This window comes from Saimiri boliviensis, chromosome 19, assembly GCF_048565385.1.
Source record: "Saimiri boliviensis isolate mSaiBol1 chromosome 19, mSaiBol1.pri, whole genome shotgun sequence".
NCBI classification, from domain to species: domain Eukaryota; kingdom Metazoa; phylum Chordata; class Mammalia; order Primates; family Cebidae; genus Saimiri; species Saimiri boliviensis.
The window spans coordinates 29,688,262-29,706,459 of record NC_133467.1 but is presented as its reverse complement, the minus strand read 5'-3'; the positions used below and the strand labels follow the sequence as shown (position 1 = coordinate 29,706,459).

At 47.6% G+C, this 18,198-nt stretch overlaps 1 protein-coding gene across 7 annotated transcripts in view; it reads left to right on the top strand.

The window, feature by feature from the left end:
• The window catches only part of LOC101044371 (uncharacterized protein C1orf226), a 317,762-nt gene that overhangs the window by 278,925 nt on the left and 20,639 nt on the right, over positions 1-18,198 (top strand). For 6 of the 7 annotated variants that reach the window (XM_074390240.1, XM_003943383.4, XM_010331245.3 and 3 more), the window contains 3 exons: positions 6,148-6,314; positions 7,874-8,050; positions 16,529-16,694. In XM_074390240.1, the coding sequence (XP_074246341.1) occupies positions 6,148-6,314; positions 7,874-8,050; positions 16,529-16,694 (510 nt within the window). Of the gene's footprint in view, positions 1-6,147; positions 6,315-7,873; positions 8,051-8,117; positions 11,826-16,528; positions 16,695-18,198 lie in introns of those variants that run through there. The other variant, XM_010331247.3, reaches the window with a different exon arrangement.

Here is an 18,198-nt window from a genome sequence, read left to right as displayed (position 1 = left end):
GTACAGAGGAAACATATTTACTCTGGGGGAGCTGGAAAGTGCTGTCTTGTCACGTCTCTTCATGGTTTCCAGCAGTGTTTTCAGTGATGTTGCTCACTTTCATTGTGTGCCTCCTCCCTCTCTTCCTCTCTGTGCCTGCCTTTCTTTCCTCCCTGTTCTGACTACTGTTCCCTCCCTGGGGGAGGTTTATCTTTTGTATCATTTGGCAGCAGCTTCCCTTGGCCGTCCCTGGGGCCCAGAGCCAGGTGGGGCCGCTGCTCCTGTGGCACTTGCCCTGTTGTGTCCTGTGCTGTTTCTCTGACTCCTCCTGGAGAGGGTTTCCTGGGAGACACCCTGTTCCTTGGAGATGACCCTCCTCCCCCAGCTGCAGACAATCCAACATGGGAAAGGACCTGGAGCCTTTTGGTGGGATAGACCTTTCTGAAAATAAAACTTTTTTTTTTTTTAATGCGAGAAAAGCACCTAAAATCTACTCTATCAGCAAAGACTGTGAATACGATATTATGAACTAGAGTCCTTGTGTCGTACATTAGAGTTCTGGCCTTACTCATCCTACATACCTACAACTTTGTATTCTTTGACTTATATCTCTCCCTTCCCACCAACTCCTGGTAACCACCTCTTAGGGTAGTAATGATGATAAATCAGTTAATACAGGTTGAGCATCCTTAATCTGAAAATCTAAAATCTGAAATGCTCCAAGATCAGTAACTTTGTGAGCACCAACTTGACACCACAAGTGGAAAATTCCACACTTGATACCTTTGCTTGCTGATGGTTTCATGTACGCAAATGTTTAATGCACAAAATTGTATAAAATTGCCTTCGGCTATATAAAGTGGGTATGAAACATCAGTGGATTTCATGTTTAGATGTGGGTCCCATCTCTAAGATATTTCATTATACACATGCAAATAGGCAACTCTAAAATCCAAAACACTTGTAGTCCTAAGCATTTCAGATAGGGAGACTCAGCCTATACACATAAAACTAGAGCCATTTTGTTTAAGCTTAAAGGCTGTTATTGTTGCTGTTTCAAGGCCAGAAGTGGCCATTTCAAGCACTTTGGGACTGAGCTTGTAACTCCTTCCTCATTTGACTGTACCAATCTGGCTAAACCCCACTTCTGCATTAACCCAACAGTACTTTTTCATTTTCGCCCTGTGACGTTGATCAGCGCTAGAGAAAACTGCCATCCACAGACCAATTACACATTTGTGGTCCCCAAACGCAGCTAGGGCTACTTCACCATTCAGCAGCCCTGCTTGTCCCCAGCTTCTGTCTCAGTGGACAGTGGCCTTCTCCTGCCGCCTGCCTATGCATTCCACCTCCATCTCACCTCCTCTGGAACTCTGAGCAACTGGTTATCTCGTGCTCGTGAATCTTCATCCAAATTATCTGCTATGCTGCCTTTCCCTTCCTCTCCCAGCTGCAGATAGGTAAGGCCAAGTCTTTCTTATCTTAAAAACAAAACAAAATTAAGCCTTCCTCCTCTATCTCCATCCTACCCATGACCTTCTCTCGCTCCTCTCCTTGGTAGCCCGCCTTCTTGCATGCCTTGTCTGTACTGTCTATTTTCTTATTTTCTCCCATTCTTGCTGATATCTTTTCAGCCTCCAGTGATCTGGTGTCTGCTGCCCTGCCAGCCCTTCCTGCAGCTACCAGGCGGGTTTTCCTAAGGGCCACCTGTCTCTGTAGTGCTCATCTCCAGCAATGAAGTGCGCTTTGGCAGCTTCTGGGGCACCCCCACCACACACTCCTTCCCTTTTGACTCCACTAGCTGCTTTTCAGCATGCTTTGCAGGCTCCGCTTTTTCTTTTTTTTTTTTTTCCTTGAGACAGAATCTCACTCTGTCACCCAAGCTGGAATGTGGTGGCACAATCTCAGCTCCATGCAACCTCCACCTTCCAGGTTCAAGTGATTCTCCTGCCTCAGCCTCCCAAGTAGCTGGGATTTTAGGCATGCACCACCATGCCTAGCTAATTTTTGTATTTTTAGTAAAGATGGATGTTTCACCGTGTTGGCCAGGCTGGTCTTGCACTCCTGAACTCAGGTAATTCCACCTGCTTTGGCCTTCCAAAGTGCTGGGATTACAGGCATGAGCCACCATGCCCGACCTGCAGGCTCCTCTTCTACCTACCCTTTAAGTGTTGGAATTTCTCCAGACTTGCCCCTGGTATTTTTTTTTCTGATGTCCCATGATTTCAACTAAGGTGTATCTTTAGGCCAGGCCTTTTTTGCTAACTTTCTATTAATGCGCTATAGTAATCTACTCAGCCTGCCATAATAAAATGCAGTAGATTGGGTGGCTTAAACAGCATTTATTTCTGGTAGTTTTGGAGGCTGAGAATTCCAAGATTAAGGTGCCAACCAATTTGGTTCCTGGTGAGGACTCTCTTTTGGCTTGCAGACAGCTGACTTCTTTCTGTATCCTCACATGGTGGAAAGAGAAAGAGCTCCTACATCCCTTTTTATAAAGGCATGAATCCCATCATGAGGATTGCATTCTCATGATCTAATTACCTCCCAAAAGCTCATCTCCAAATGCTAATACATTGGGTGTTAAGGCTTCCACATATGAACACCAACATTCAGTCCATAACATACCCAACAGCCTAACGGGTATCTCTACTTGACTGTTACGTAGACTCTTACGATGTCAACAGGTTTAAAACTGAACTCATCTTCTTACCTGCAATCCTGCTTCTCCTCCTGGATTTTTCCTATAGGATGCCAGTCTCCACTCAGTCACCTAAATCAGGTATTTTAAAACTCATCTTGCACATATCCCCACCCCTGCCCCCACCAAAGACAAGCAAGTCCTGTGACTTCTGCCCCATGAAGATCCATCAAATACATCTCTTCCCCATGTTATTGCCACTGTCTTTGCTTAAGCCCTCCTATTTTCCACCTAGAGTATTGCTTTCTCTCCTTCCTCCTGGATCTATCCTCCATCTAGAGTGAAATTTTGAAGGATGGAAATGTTTTGGTATTACCTGCTTTCAGTCCCTCAAGATAAGATGCCGACTCTTCCTGGTTGGGTCCCTCCCTGCAGAACCACTTGCAGTGCCTGACATGCCGTGGACTTCCTGCCTCTGTGCCTCTGCTCCTGTCTTGCCCTCTGCCTAGAATGCCTTCCATGGCCCTCACCTGGCCTGCACCTGCCTACTTTCCCACCTGTCTGAGCTGGTACTTCTTCTGCAGGTGGCATTTGCTCCTCTGAATGGGCTCCTTTCACCCTGACCCAAGTGAGATGCGCCTCTCCTGGTATCCTGCACCTTGGATAGCCCCCTCCTAGGTGATGCTTATGACCTCAGGCTGCAGCCGTGGTTCATGTCTGTTTCCTCCATCAGGCTGGAGAAGCATCGAAAACTCAGATTATGCTTGTTTGTGTTTAGGCTCAGTGTCTCATAGATTTCTATCATAATAAATGCTTATTGAATAAGTGAATGAAATATCCATGTATCTGATGGCTTCTAGTTACTATGTAATGTATCAGATAGAAATAGTTCAAAGAGATAGTTCAGAAAGTAGTACCTCCTACCCCCACTCTTGGTCTTATTTCCCTCTATTACAGTTTGGAAACTGGAATGCCTCTTCCCATAAGTTTTCTGGAGATGCCAGAAGTTTTCCATGTCATTTCCATGCCAACCACCAATAGGGCTATTTCCCCAGGTCCTGGAACACCAGGAGAGACACGAAACACACAGATTTCCTCATTTATTTGATAGGACCAAAAGAAGGCCATTTGCTGTGGGTCCCTCCCACCAGGTCCTGTCCTAACGTGATATGCTATAACACACATAATGATTACAGCCCTCCATCCAGCATGTCCTGTCTATCCCAGCTCTACCCTTCCCAGTTCTAACCAATGTGGATAGTATACTGATCTGTGCCCATTAGCTGTAATAAAGTGGCAGGACTCCACCTGTGATCATCGAGACCCCCACTGGGTGGCAGGAGGTCTCTTAGAAAGCAGTCCTAGGGTTTGTCGTTGAATTACTTCAGCGTTAGTTTGGGAACTCTGCTCATACAAACAAAATAGCTGAATACTTTATGTTTTTATAAGTCCGCCTAAAATAGCAAGAAGCTGAGATATTTTCTTTTTTTTTTGAGATGGAGTTTTGCTCTGTCGCCAAGGCTGGAGGGCAGTGGCACAATCTCGGCTAACTGCAACCTCTGACTCCTGAGTTCCAGCGATTCTCCTGCCTCAGCCTCCTGAGTAGCTGGGATTACAGGCACCCACCGCCACACCCAGCTAATTTTTTAATTTTTAGTAGAGACGGAGTCTCACCATGTTGGCCAGGATGGTCTCCATCTCTTGACCTTGTGATCCACCCGCCTTGGCCTCCCAAAGTGCTGGGATTATAGGTTTGAGCCACCATGCCCTGCCAAACCTGAGAGATTTTCTAATTTCACCTGGGCTTCTGGCGAGGCCCTTTCCAAACGCTCTGTGTCTGGGGCTTCTTAGTCCTCATTATTAGTCTCTCCAGGGATGGGAAGTAGATAAGCCTGCAGCCTGTTCTCCTGTTTTGCTACCCTGTCACTACACTACTTCCTTTGTCAGTATTTATGGAACACTTTCTCTGCCAGAGAAACATTTTTAGGAAACATGTATGAGACACAGCCTGGCCTCAAGTCTATAAGGGAAGATTGATGGCCAGGCACATCCAATATCATGTGCTAAGTGCACAGAGCACTGCAGGAGCCCAGCTCCTCCTGATCACTGATGGAAATTTCATCCTGCTCTTTCCTGTACAGGCATGGAGAACCAGACACTCAGTTCCCAGCACCTCCCAACTACCAACCCTCTATCTCTCAGGCTAAACCCCTTCCAGGTGCAGGGTGTGGTAGAGAGCAGGCTGCTCCCTGTGCTCCCACCTACTGGCTGACCAACAGGCAGAAGAGCTTCCCCTCCCTGTCCCCACTGGCCACAGTCAGAACCATCTTCTCTGTTAAACACCTTTGCAGCCCTCCACAGGACTGTCTCCTCAGCTTCTGGAGTAGCCAGGAAGAAAACCAAGCTCACTGTTTACTTTCTAAATGCCAGGCTTGTTTCCCTTAAGGAAACTTCCTAGAACAATTTGTTCTACAAAGTAAGCACTCAAATGACCGAGGCCTGGGTGCCTGGGCTGGCTTCAGCACTGGGCATCAGCTCTGCGTCTCCTGCTGTACCTCCACCTGGTCCATTTAACAATTGGTACGTGGTCTCTGAAGACTCATGAGAAATCTTATTTAAAGATGGCAGTAATTAACCTAATTGCAAATATAGACAATGAAAATATTTCCCACGAAATGCCCAGGAGTTGTCAGATATTTTTATAGAATCCAAGAAATAGGATCAGGGAAGGAAGATAAGTAAGAAATAGCAGGCCTTTCTTAACATTGGTATTAAGCAGTATGCTGTGCGTGTGGTTAAATAAAGACATGGCCATTGTCTTCAGTGGAAAGGAAGAAATGTGGGAAGGAGAAAAATTAGATAAGGAAGCATGGAAAAGAAGCCACCCCATCCTTCCCCTGCTCCCCGTGCCACCTCCTGCAGGCCTCTTCCTGGCTTCTGCTCTTGGTGAGAGGAGCAGACTCTGAGGGCTGAGAGATGGATGCTGTGTTAAAATATGACTTCTCATCTCCCTGCCTTATTCCTCAGTCATGGAACCCTACCTGTCCATCTAACTGAGCATCTAATTCCTTAGCTGAAGAAACAGGGCCCAGAGAGAGAGAGGTGATTTGCTGCTTCTCCAGCAGTTCATTAGAGGCCCAACTGCCTCATCTCTGGATCCCCGAGCCAGGGCTCTTTCCCCTGGCTGCTTCCGTTCGTGAGCTGCGATGAGATGGAGATGACCAGCACTCCCTTCTCCCAGTGTCCCCACACCCTGTCAATATATGCCTTTGGACCTGGCAAAACTGTCATATCCAGGCTTGAGGAAGTATTGCTTTTGTTTCTGCACTTTGAATACATACGAAGATGGGAACACCTTATGGGGCTGGAAATGCCCTTTAATGTACTTGAGTGAAAAGATGTGTGAAATGTTACACAGCCACAGGCGTCCCTGGGCTCGACATGCCTGAAAGCTAAAGTGTTAGGGGACGAGGACTTTGTTCTCAGTGTGTCCATTCTCTTTCCTCCCTCCCGCGTTGTCCCTGCAGGCCGCCAGCTCACCGGAGCCGAGAGGGCCTCCCCGGCCACTGCGGAGGAGACGGACATCGACGCGGTGGAGGTCCCACTCCCAGGGAACGACGCCCTGGAATTCAGCCGAGGGGTGACTGATCTAGATGCCGTAGGGAAGGAAGGAGGCTCCCACACAGGCTCCAAGGTAGGCAAGAGATGGCCCCTCGGAGTGACCTGCACACATGTGTCCTCAGGTTGTCAGTCACTTCCTAGCCCCTGCCAGCTCAGCTTCCAAGTGAGGCATTTCACAGCACAGTGGTGGTGCCAGAGCATGCTTCACTGCTTTTCAGAGGGTCTGACTTCCAGAGGGTCTGGACGCTGGGCGCTGCTACAGGCCACGATGCCGTGGAGCTGGTTCCTGACACACATCACCCTCCCAGAATCCCACCGGTATTTGATCTCATACTCCCTGGTACCTTCTTCCCTTAACAGCATCTCATCTTTGCACAGTATTTTGCAAGACTCACTCTGCCATACACACACACACACACACACACACACACACACACACAGAGAGAGAGAGAGAGACTCCCCTGTGGCTTAAATCTAATAGAGCAAAGTCAGTTTGGCCCCCCCTCTGCCTGCAGTAGCAGTGGTATACCTTTGGTAATTCCTGTAGATAGCACCACAGAGTCTGGAAATTGGCCTACTAGATGTTAAAAACTGAGAGAACACCTTAGTCATCATCAGCTCCAGTGTAACAATGTATAGGTGAGATGACTGTGGCCTATGGGGTTTCCTAATGTGATCCAATTAAGACACTAAGAACTTGAGACCAAATTCCAACCTGGAACCAAACCTAATTAAAAATGTTTTAAACCCAGAAGCAAAATTACTGACCAATAGCTCTACCCTTAGATTCCCTGGCAGTTCACTATATCACATCTCCTCTCTTTCTTCGTCATTCATATCTTATCTCACATGGAGGTCTGGAGGGCAGTTCAGTTCTACACTGTCTGCCTGATGTTTCCTTTGGACCCAGTGTGTCCTCTACAGGTGGAAATAACCCTGTGTTCCTGGGGACCTTCCTTTTGTATGCCTGAAGAAGGCCTCACAGCAGAACTGACAGAAAATAAAATGTCTCTCCCTGTCTTTGAGTTCTATGAACTGTAGAAGCCATCTTGGTAAAAATGCCCACAGGAGAGGGAGACAGAAGGAGGGAAGGAGATAGGAACAGCTTTCATCTAACCGGATTTCTCCAGATCATTATTTATTTTAGTATCCCATCTTCTTTGCTGATGGTTCTCACCAGAGGCAGTGGAGGGCAGGAAGTAGCTCCTTCACATGGCCCCTTCCTCCGGGACCCAACTCCAAAATTCTAACGAGGGAGTTGTCATGCTAGCATGGATGGAAGCTATGTTTGACTAAAATAGATTCTTCTAAGTCTAGAACCTCAAGGAACTCAATGACAGGGCATCACTGGAAGTGGTGGGCATGGAGCAGTATCAGCCATCAGTCTCCCATCGTGCAGGGTCATTTACTGAGGTGTCCCCATATGATTTTCTGACTGTGTGGTATCAGCCCAGGCAGCTACACCATTTCCTTCCTGGACCCTTACTCCCATTTCCATTGAAGATGCAGCACTGTCAGCTTATGGGTTTTAAGTGCGTCAGTTTGCTCCTCCCAAGTGCATGCCAAAGAGAGGGAGGGCCCTCAAGATGGCTCCTGCCACGTGTCACGTCCTGTCTTCTCCCTCCCCTGCAGGCTTCGCACCCCCAGGAGCCCATGCTGACAGCCTCACCCAGGATGCTGCTCCCCTCTTCTTCCTCGAAGCCTCCAGGCCTGGGCACAGGGACACCACTGTCCACTCACCACCAGATGCAGCTCCTCCAGCAGCTCCTCCAGCAGCAGCAGCAGCAGACGCAAGTGGCTGTGGCCCAGGTTCTCCTCAGCCTCCTCCCTACTTCGCAGGCTCCACTCTCATGGGCTTGATGCACCTTCCCTAGCAAGGGGCTCAGGGCAGGTTTAAAATCTAGGGAGTTAGAAGGAATCGCTCATGCTATTGGATCATTGCTTGTTGGGGAGTGGGGGCAGCGGGAGGGGGAGAGATGGGGGATGCAGTTCAAATGAAGAGGCACATTTTGGTTTCCCGTGTATCCCCCGCTCTGAGCTGGGCTTGGCTGGCTTGGCTGAACATTGTTGTTTAATGACTTGAACTGACCAAGGGAAAAGATGCGCACCGTTCCACCCTCCCTTTCCTGCCCGATTTTCCTGATGTTTGGGATGGGAAGGGATGCCTTCAGAGTCAGGAAAGTTGTGGGTTTATGAGACCACTCTTAAAACAGCTTAAAGTATGAATTTGTGCCAAACACCGTTGTAAAAAGACGACTACCCTGGCATCCCAGTCTCTGTGTCTATAACAAGTTTCCCAGCCTCCATTCTGATCTACTTATTCCAGGTAATATTTGGTTGGAATTCATGACCATGGGATTTAACTTGCAGGAACTTAGGTATATTATTAGAGCCATAAGGAAAAGACTTGACTTAGATCTTAGAATCAAGGTGGTGTTTGTGCCCCAAAAAACTTGTTGGGCTGCTGCTACATTGTAGAGGAGGGTGAGCTGACTTTCCTTGCTGCTTTCAGCAGGGATTTCTCCTGTTTGCTTTCTGTAGAGGGTTCTGTAGTCCACATCTTTCTTGGCACTTATGAGTCTGAGCTTCCTTTCTACCACAGGCAGTCAGGGAATGGTGAAAACATTCATTCATACTACAGGCTGAATCCTGAGGCAAGAGACAGGATCAGGGCCTGATAAGTGCATGAAGATCTTAGGAGAGGGGCAGTTGGGGTTTGGAGAATTGGGGAAGGATCTGGAAAGGCAGCTCTGCATCAGTATTTCAAATTTGCTTGATCAGACTGTTGACCACTTAGGTTTTCTGCATTCTAGAATGGCGAGGAGCAGACTTCTCCAGGGAGCACTTACTGCTCTCTGTTCTATCTTCTGCTTACTCTTCTCCTGGCTCTTGAATGGAGTGAATAATCTAAACAGGGCTGTCCTTTCTACCTTTTCACTTTGAGGAGGCATCCACCTGCCTGACCATAACAGGATCTGCTACAACTCAGGTTTTGAAAAAGTCCTTATTGTAACATGGTCTCCATTGACCTGGGCCTGAGACGCAAGCCTCATGGATGACTTTTGGAGCCAGATTTCAAAAGAGTAGAATCCATGGACACAGCTCTCAAGTTACTGGAATCTTTTTAAAAAGTCTTACCATGAAAAAAAGGATGTCTGGTGATGCTAGAATGATTTGCAGGTGTTCCCAAAACAGCAACAGAGAGGAGGGAATGTCATTAATGACTTCTCATATTTGGAGGAAAAAAATGATTTCTCTTTGTTGAATAAAAGAATCCATCTCCTGTAGTTAATGACGGCATGGTCGTTTGAGAATCCCCTCCCTAGCGGGATGGCTGACAGGAGCACAAAGACTAAGCACTCCAGCACGGGTCCATTCCCAGACTCATTTCATTTCCACAAGTTTCCCATTGAATACAGATCATAATACTTTTATCTTGCAGTGTATCAATTGGCAAGTAATTATTATTTATCAAAGAATGGGCTTGATGCATATTCATGATATGATTTTATCAGGGAGGCATTTGATTTTGAAGTCACTGCTAAGTACTAGAGAGAAGCTGTTTGCAAATGTGTAATCCACACAACAAGAGTATTGTGGCAGTGGAAGGAAGCATTCAGTCTGCAAAGCAACAAGGCATATAACTTATCACAGGTCTAGCACAGTCAGGATGAAACCTAAGAGTGGTTTTCTGGTATAGAATCAAGTGTTAGTCTCCATGGGACATCCTTCCCTGACCCTGTTTTAATTGTGTCTCTCTTAGAAGACAGTGAATCTTGGGGAAGAAAGGAGTGTGGTATTTGAGATTTGCTTCATGAACTTCTCTCAGTTGTAGACATGTCCACAGGCTGGGCACCCTTAGCCTCTCACTCACTTGGAATCTGTTGAATATAGTTGCCCTGCTTGACTCTCAATACAAGCAGTGTCGTGATCAAAAAGCCACCATGGTGCATCTGTGTCCCACATTGGTGAGATGACTTTAGGGAGAGTCATAGACTTCCAAAATCGCCAGATAGGACAGGACCTTGAGGCCATCTGATAGGTTCTTGAAAATACTCCTGTACCTCTATCTGCCATCCCCATCCGCCTCTGACCACCTTCTTTCTGTTCGCATCTTGCTTTTGCTGTCCAGGAGCACAGCAGGGATATTGTACCTCTCAGCTGGCTTTCAGCTCCCCTGTCCTATAGATGGATTCAGTTCTAAACTGACCTTCAGTTAGAGGCTTCTCTGCACACTGCTCTTTCTTCCACTTTCTTTGTAGTGCTTAATCCAAGGGCTTTTTATTTGTGTCTATATCCTTAAGTAAAAGCAATTATGTAAGATGTAGCTGGATTGATAGGTGGGTCTCCTTGGCATCTTTCACACATTTGAAATAGACCAAATATAGCAAGCTTGGTTTCTCTGCATGGATGGGGCTGATTTCAGTTTCCAGGATGAGGTTAGCTCTTACTTGTTCTGTCAGACTCTATTGCCACCAAACTGCAAAGCTTCTGTCTTTCTTTATTAAACTACCAGCAGTCCCCAGAATTCCAATGAGTAAAACTGACCTCAGCCTTTCAGGTAGGAATAGTTTCCTTTTCTCAGAGAGCATCCAAATCCTCCTATGTTGTTCCTGGATAAAAATCAAAGGATAAAGACAGTTTCTTGCAGACAGGCGTGCCCTTGAGGTCACTTGTTGCACTATTTATGTCTCCCCCACCCCCAGTTTCTTCCCACAGGCCAGTCTAGTTATGCTGTTGCCATGGGGACCAGGCTTAGGTCTCCTTCACAATGTCTTGATTTGGCCTAAGACCTCAAGAACTCTCCCAGCCTCACCCTAAATTGGTTCTGAGCTGGTCTGGAAGGGGCTCACCCTGGCCTTAAAGGTATATGGGCAAAGGTGGTAATTAACCAGCTCTTAAGTATTTCCAGGTTAGACCTCAATGTGTAAATAGTGAATACCCAAGTCCGTCTGACCACTCTCCCGACCCAGCATGAGTCTTGCCTGGCTGCACTAGCTTCCTGCTTTTAGGTGGACCAGAAGTTCAAGGGTGTGAAAGAGTATAGCTAAGCCTTGAATCAAAGCTGGGATGTAGCTGGCAGCTGCATGGCCATGGGCTGGGCCGACATAGTCTCAGAACTGATCTGGGCGCTGTGGCTGATTGGCAAGAGTTAAGTAGGCCAGGTCTGTTCACAGTTTGCCAATGCCCGGCCTTGTTCAATAGTTCAGTATTGCTATTTAAAGATTTCTGCTCTACCTGCTGCCACTTCTGCTTGTTCAGGAACAAGGAATTTGTTATTTATGCTTCGCAGTCATGTATGCTGTAGTTAGAGGAACGGCGCTAACAAAACTCCGCATCCCCACTCCAGGCCCTCTATTTAGCATCTGTCCTCGTGGCTTCTCTCAGTCCCCAGCACCCTCGCGTGCACTGCCCAAGTCCCTGCCGTGTGCATGTGAGACAGCGGTGCCTGCCTCTGCTTCTGTGTCCAGTGTGTGGGGGGGCAAATTGCTCTGGTTCTCTCCACTGCCATTTCCATGTGCCTGCTACTCCCTAACTTCAGCCTGGCCCTGCCCTCACTTCTGATGGAGGAGCTGGAGTCCAGGCAAGTAAGCTGGAGAGTGAGGGGGCCAGTGATCTTGCGTGGCTGGGTGGGTTGAGGGTGGGTTTCAGAGTCTGGGGAAGCAGTTTAGAGCTGGAGGGTGCAGGGCTGAACGTATGTGTCATGCTGAGGCCATAGTGCAGACCATTCATTGCCAAAGACAATGGGGGTGATGATTTGTATCTTTCCAGAAAAAAATGTGGTCTACTTTCACGAAAGGGGTTTAATTCTTTTTAAGAAAAGTATGCTAAATACAAATAAATATCCCATCTGGCGGGGAGGAGGTGGTGCTGTCTGCTCCCGTTGTTTGAATGGGGAAACAAAGCACAGAAGGCTGTAGCAGACTGCCCAAACCAAGGCTGCAAATAATGCTGCCTCATCTCAGGGCTTCAAGTTCAAGCCCACATAGTTAGAAAATGCTGCACCTCAAAGTTAAAAGAAGTCCAGGCCGTTTTGTCTCAGTGTGTCCTGGTTTGGGCTCTCCTGCAGCACAGCCTGCCACAGCATGAGGTTTGAGCTTTATGTCCAATACCACTTTTGACAGCTGCAGAAGCAGAGGGCTCATTAGTGCTGGCTCAGGCAGTGGCAGCAGCGAGCACTCACACATTCACAGGGCTTGAAAATCCCTGAAGTGGTATGACTGGGTTTACAGAGGTAAAACTCATTTAATCTGGTACAAGCAGCGTTTTCTCATGGCACTTAGTGCCCGTGGATTTGCGATGGGAGGCATTTGATTCAAGGATCTTCTTTTAGGTGTTGTTGGCACTCCACCATTGCAACTTGGGTACCCACAAACCAAGCTTTCAACTTTGTTTTTTCCTTGCTTCTGTAAGAGGAAACTCTTCCTTTACCTTCAATGCTAATTCTCTGACTTCACAATGGGGAACTGAGGATTTTTTTCAATGAGCCATTAACAAGTCACCTCTAGTACTGGTCATGATGTCAACCTGGATGTGTAATTTTCAAACTATCTGAGCCTCAAGCCAGTTCTCTCAGTTGACAGATGGAGAAACTCAGGTCCAGAGAGAAGTGAGTTGTCTATAATTACTAGGGAGAAGCCAACAGACAAGCACTCCAGCTCCTGGTCTGATGCATTCAAATGGCCTGTCCTGCTGGGATGTTCAGAGTGGGTTGCAGGGAACTGACTCGGCCGGGCACGGTGGCTCATGCCTGTAATCCTAGCACCTTGGAAGGCCAAGGCAGTGGATCACTTGAGGTCAGGAGTTCGAGACCAGCCCAGCCAACATGGGGAAATCCTGTCTCTACTAAAAATACAAAAATTAGCCAGACTTAGTGGCAGATGCCCATAATTCCAGCTATTTGGGAGGATGAGGCAGGCGAATTGCTTGAATCCAGGAGACTGGGGTTGCAGTGAGCCAAGATCACACCACTGCACTCCAGCCTGGGTGACAGAGTGAGTCTAAAAAAACAAAACAGAACAAAACAAAACAAAACAGAAACTGACTCTGCAGCACATGTGCAGGGAGCCCTCTATAAGTGCCAGTTACTGGTATTCAGGATTCTCTGTTTTCTTTGTTTGTATCCACCGAAAGACTTTGTTCCACATTTCTCTCTGGTTGGTTTAGAAGGATGGAAGAAAATGGAAGATGAATAATTTAGCAATTTTATTTGCTCAGTGGGTTCCTCTCGGTGACACTCTTTGTTGGGATAAGTAGCGGTTGGGATCGTGCAAGGTTAAGCTAACCCTTCTCTGAGGCTTATCTGTGGGTGTCTCACAGCAGCTGTCCTGTTTCTCAGAACCAAATAGATTTGGGGGACCCCCAGATGAAATTTCTCCATGCCCCTGTTTCCAAGGAGGAGAAAACCTTAATAGCCACCCACCATCTGTCATCCAAATTAAAATATTATTGACATTTCTTTCCCTGTTCAGTGGGTATAGGAAGAAACAAATGCAGTTTCTTCCTGCTATACTGTCACAACATACTTCTATGACCCAAATGTATGGAGCTTTTTCCCACACACCAAACAAGCAGGCAAGCAGTTCTGCAGACGACACCCAGTGTCCTCTCACTTAGTTTGATTCTGATACTATCTACCTGGAGACAGCATCAGATCCCACAGTTGGAGGGCTCAGTCCCACAAGCCTTTCCTCCACTTCGGACACCAATCACAAGTCATAGTTTGTCACCTACACCTCTGACCAATTGGCTGTAAATTGGTATTCCTATTGCCCTCTCCTTGGATTCAACGAATTTGCTAGAGCAACTCATAGAACTCAGGGAAACACCTGCATTTACTGTTTTTGTTTTGTTGTTGTTGTTGTTGTTGTTGTTTTGTTTGTTTGTTTGTTTGTTTGTTTGAGATGGAGTTTCGCTCTTGTTACCCAGGCTGGAGTGCAATGGCGCAATCTCGGCTCACTGCAACCTCCGCCTCCTGGGTTCAGGCAATTCTCCTGCCTCAGCCTCCTGAGTAGCTGGGATTACAGGCACGCGCCACCACGCCCAGCTGATGTTTTGTATTTTTAGTAGAGGCGGGGTTTCACCATGTTGACCAGGATGGTCTCAATCTCTTGACCTCGTGATCCACCCGCCTCGGCCTCCCAAAGTGCTGGGATTACAGGCTTGAGCCACTGCGCCCGGCTTACTGGTTTATTTTAAAGGATATCATAAGGGATACCAGTGAACACCAGATGGAAGAGATGCCTAGGGCAGGGTATATGGAAAGGGGTGCAAAGCTTCCATGCCCTCCCCAGGTGCCCCACCCTCCAGGAACCTCCAAATGTTCAGCTGCCTGGTAGCTCCCCAAACTCAGTCCTTCTGAGTTTTTAATGGAAGCTTTATTATGTAGGCAGGATTGGTTACATCATTGGCTACTGGTGATGAGTTTAACTGTTAGCCCCTCTTCCCTCCTGGAGGTTGGGGCCTGAGACTGAAAACTCCCAACCCTCTAATCATACCTTGGTCTTTCCTGTGATCACCCCCCAAATCCTGAGGCTTCCAGGGGTTCCCCAGCCACTAATCATCTAATAAGCATACAAAAGAACACTCTTACAACTGGAGATCTCAAAGGTTTGGGGAGCTGTATGTCTGGAAATGGGGATGAGGACCAAACACGTATTTCCCTGGATCACACCTGTTCTGACCCTTCCCTAGATTTTTTCTCAGTTAATAGGAGACAAAAAATGAGGCTGACTTCTTGACCAAATATCAGTTCTGTCCTTAGCAGCTTTATGGAGGAAAGATTTACTTTAAATTCCTTAGGCCTTATCCCCTCTGTGATTCCATTCAATTAGAAACAGGGTCAACGGCAAGGTCAGGACCTCCGATCTAGGCAACAGGGAGGCAGCCACTGTACCCACAAGTGTAATTCTCTGAGTGCTGGTTGCTGGGGTGTGAGGGATGGGGGCACACCCTGGGCCAGCAGGTTACTTGACCAAGGGTGGCTAGAATTGTCCTTTACTCCCTAAAAAAATGTGAATCTCTTTGGAGCAAACTCCTCTTCAGAAATTTGATCATTTGTTTTCTGAGCAAGAGAATCAGCTAATGCTTCCGACTCCCCATCCATCTTCCTGCAACCTCATCCCACCTCTTCTGCCCCTAGTCACCTGGCTCTGTCTTTACCCACACCATGGTTTTGGTACAAGAACACCCTTTTCCCTATAAGCTACCTTGGTCCAGGCCATCAAATTCATTAGTTCCCTTTCTTCAGGGCCCTTCCAAAGCCCTCCCTGGAGAACCCTTTATTCATCACATACGTGTGAACACTGATACTGGCCTTCTAAATCAGTTTCTTCAAACCAGGTCCTGCTCTGGTTGCCCCCATCTCCTCCCACTGAGTTTTATCTCCACATAAGGATTGATCACCAAGAACAGAGCTGTTGACACCACTAGGCCTCACGCAGGCTAAGTGCACTGCTGCCAGCTGCTCTGCCATGATGAGGTTGGAAATTGATGAGGGTGCCACAGACTATTCACCTCAGCCCTTCTGGGCTGGTTGGAGGAGGCCCTCTCATGAGTCAGTCAGCAAATGTTTGACCCCTACCAGGTGGTCCTAGTAGTACATGGTATGAATCGTAGTCCTAGGCGTCTGCCATGGCAAATAAAAAAGGAAGACAGGGAAAGAAGCTGCTGCCTACAGAGTGGCTTGATGACAGCCGCCTCACTAATTTAAAAAGCCATGTGTAGTGCTTCCTGTTTCTCACTATGTTTGGGCCAGTGCGGGAGGAAGACAGATTATATGGGCTTCGCTGTGACACTGTTCTTAGCCAGTGGGTCAATATATCAGTTTTGGTTTTGTTTTTTAAAAGACAGGATGAGAAAAGAGTGCCCCATTCCACCTCCAACATGGCATGCCATGCTGGGTGCTGAAGGAGTTCTCTAAGCAGGGATGGAGCACCATGCGTATGTGTGTGTGCATGCGCACGTGTGGGTGTGGCGGTGGATAGCAGGTCAATGGCTCTTTCCTGCCTCTTGCCCTTGGTGTGGGACCCGGAGTGGTACCTTAGTGATGCATCATGGTCGTCCCTTGGGACACACAGCTTCACAGGGCCAGTGAACCCACTCCTTTCAGCTCCTTCTCCTCTGGAATGATAAGCCCAGATGCCCATTCTACCTGTGAAGGGCTTCTTCTTGAACTGGATGTGGAGGGCATCTCTGGTCCTGGCCGTCTGCCAGCGACTCTCATGCGCATTCATGTCCCTCTCTTCTCTCTGTCCTGTCTTCTCTGCCGCTGCCTCTTCTCTGCAGGTACACTTGCTGAAGGACCAGTTGGCTGCTGAGGCTGCGGCACGGCTGGAGGCCCAGGCTCGCGTGCACCAGCTCCTGCTGCAGAACAAGGACATGCTCCAGCACATCTCCCTGCTGGTCAAGCAGGTGCAGGAGCTGGAGCTGAAGCTTTCAGGACAGAATGCCAGTAAGCCAGTACCCTGCCCAGCCTCACTTCCTCTGGGAAGGCTCTGGAAAGTGTTACTTTCCTCAAGTTTTTGGTGGTGATTTCTTGGACCCCTGACCTGCCCCTATATTCCAGCAGAAAACATAGGCAGCTTTGTTTCCCTGTTAGTACACTTAATGAATTAAAGAATCACATTCCCAAAGGAGATCTTGGGTGCCTTCCAACCCAGGCCCAGGGCTTGACTTTGAATGTACTCGGAGTCATTGCTATGTGCTCATCCAGTCTCTACTTGATAGGGGCTCCAGTACTGTATGTCCTAGGGCAGCCCATTTCTTTCTCAGAGAGCTTTTGCAAAATACAATATACTCAGCACCTATCAGGTATCATGGTCTCTGTGAGCTCTGTGGGAAGCAACAAATTGTTTATTAGTTTACTACTCTGCACTATGTATTTTTAGACTCTCACACAGAAAAAGCTGGGAGCAGTATATCTGTTCAGTGGATAAGGCAGTGGAGTCACTGGTTGCACAGCTCTGCTTGGCCCCTGCTTGAGAGGCTGTCTGTACCCTCAGCACCCCTGGGCTGGACCAGACAGCTGTAGATTGCAACACATTTTCACACCTTCCTCTTGAGTTTATCCATGGGTTGTATGCATGCTCACAGTGTGTATGGACTGTGGACCAGCAAATACCCATTGATCACCTATTGTGCCAGAAACTGAGATAAAATTTTTTGCATGTGAGCTCACTTAACCCCTGTAGTTCTGCTGCAGAAAAATGGCATGCCATTTTACAGAAGAGGTTAAGTAACTAGCTTAAGGTTACAGGAGCAAGGTCAAGGAGCAGAGCCAAGATTCAAACCTAGATCTGACTGCGAAACTGTGTTCCAACTATACCAGTGGTTCCCCCCAAACTATCCTATGAGCTTTTAAAAAATGCTTATTACTGGGTCCAATCTACAGAAATTCTGCATCGTTGGGCCTGGGGCAGGTCTGGGAGTCTGTAGTTTTAAAGTAGCCCAAAAGTGTGGATTAGAAACCAGTGCCCTTCACCACACTGGAAGCCTCTCTGGATTTTCCAGGTTGTTCATTGAGACTCTGCTCTATCCTAACTAATGGGTTTTTTTTTGTTTGTTTTTTTTCTTGTTTTTTTTTTCTTGTTTTTTTGTTTTGTTTTGTTTTGTTTTTACATGATTGTGTTAAAGGTTACCATAGGCTTCTAACATGGTTCTCTCAGTTGGTACCTTTTTCCTACCACAACCCTACTCAGACCCTTCAGTGGCTCCCAGAACCATCAAGTGGTTCTCATGTCGCCGCCTTTACCACGTCCCAAAGCTCCTCCCCTCCAGCAAGGGTGTCTGGAGCCATGTGGGGGCAGAAGGGAGGGGTGAAGTGTTGAGAGATGCAACCCCCCCTTCCCCGTCCTCGTCCTCGGGAAGTTGCTGCTAAGCTGGTCTGGGAAGGGCTTTTGCAGAGGCACGGCTGTCAGAAGGCAGGCATCCCAAATCAACAATCTTGTCTAACGTGG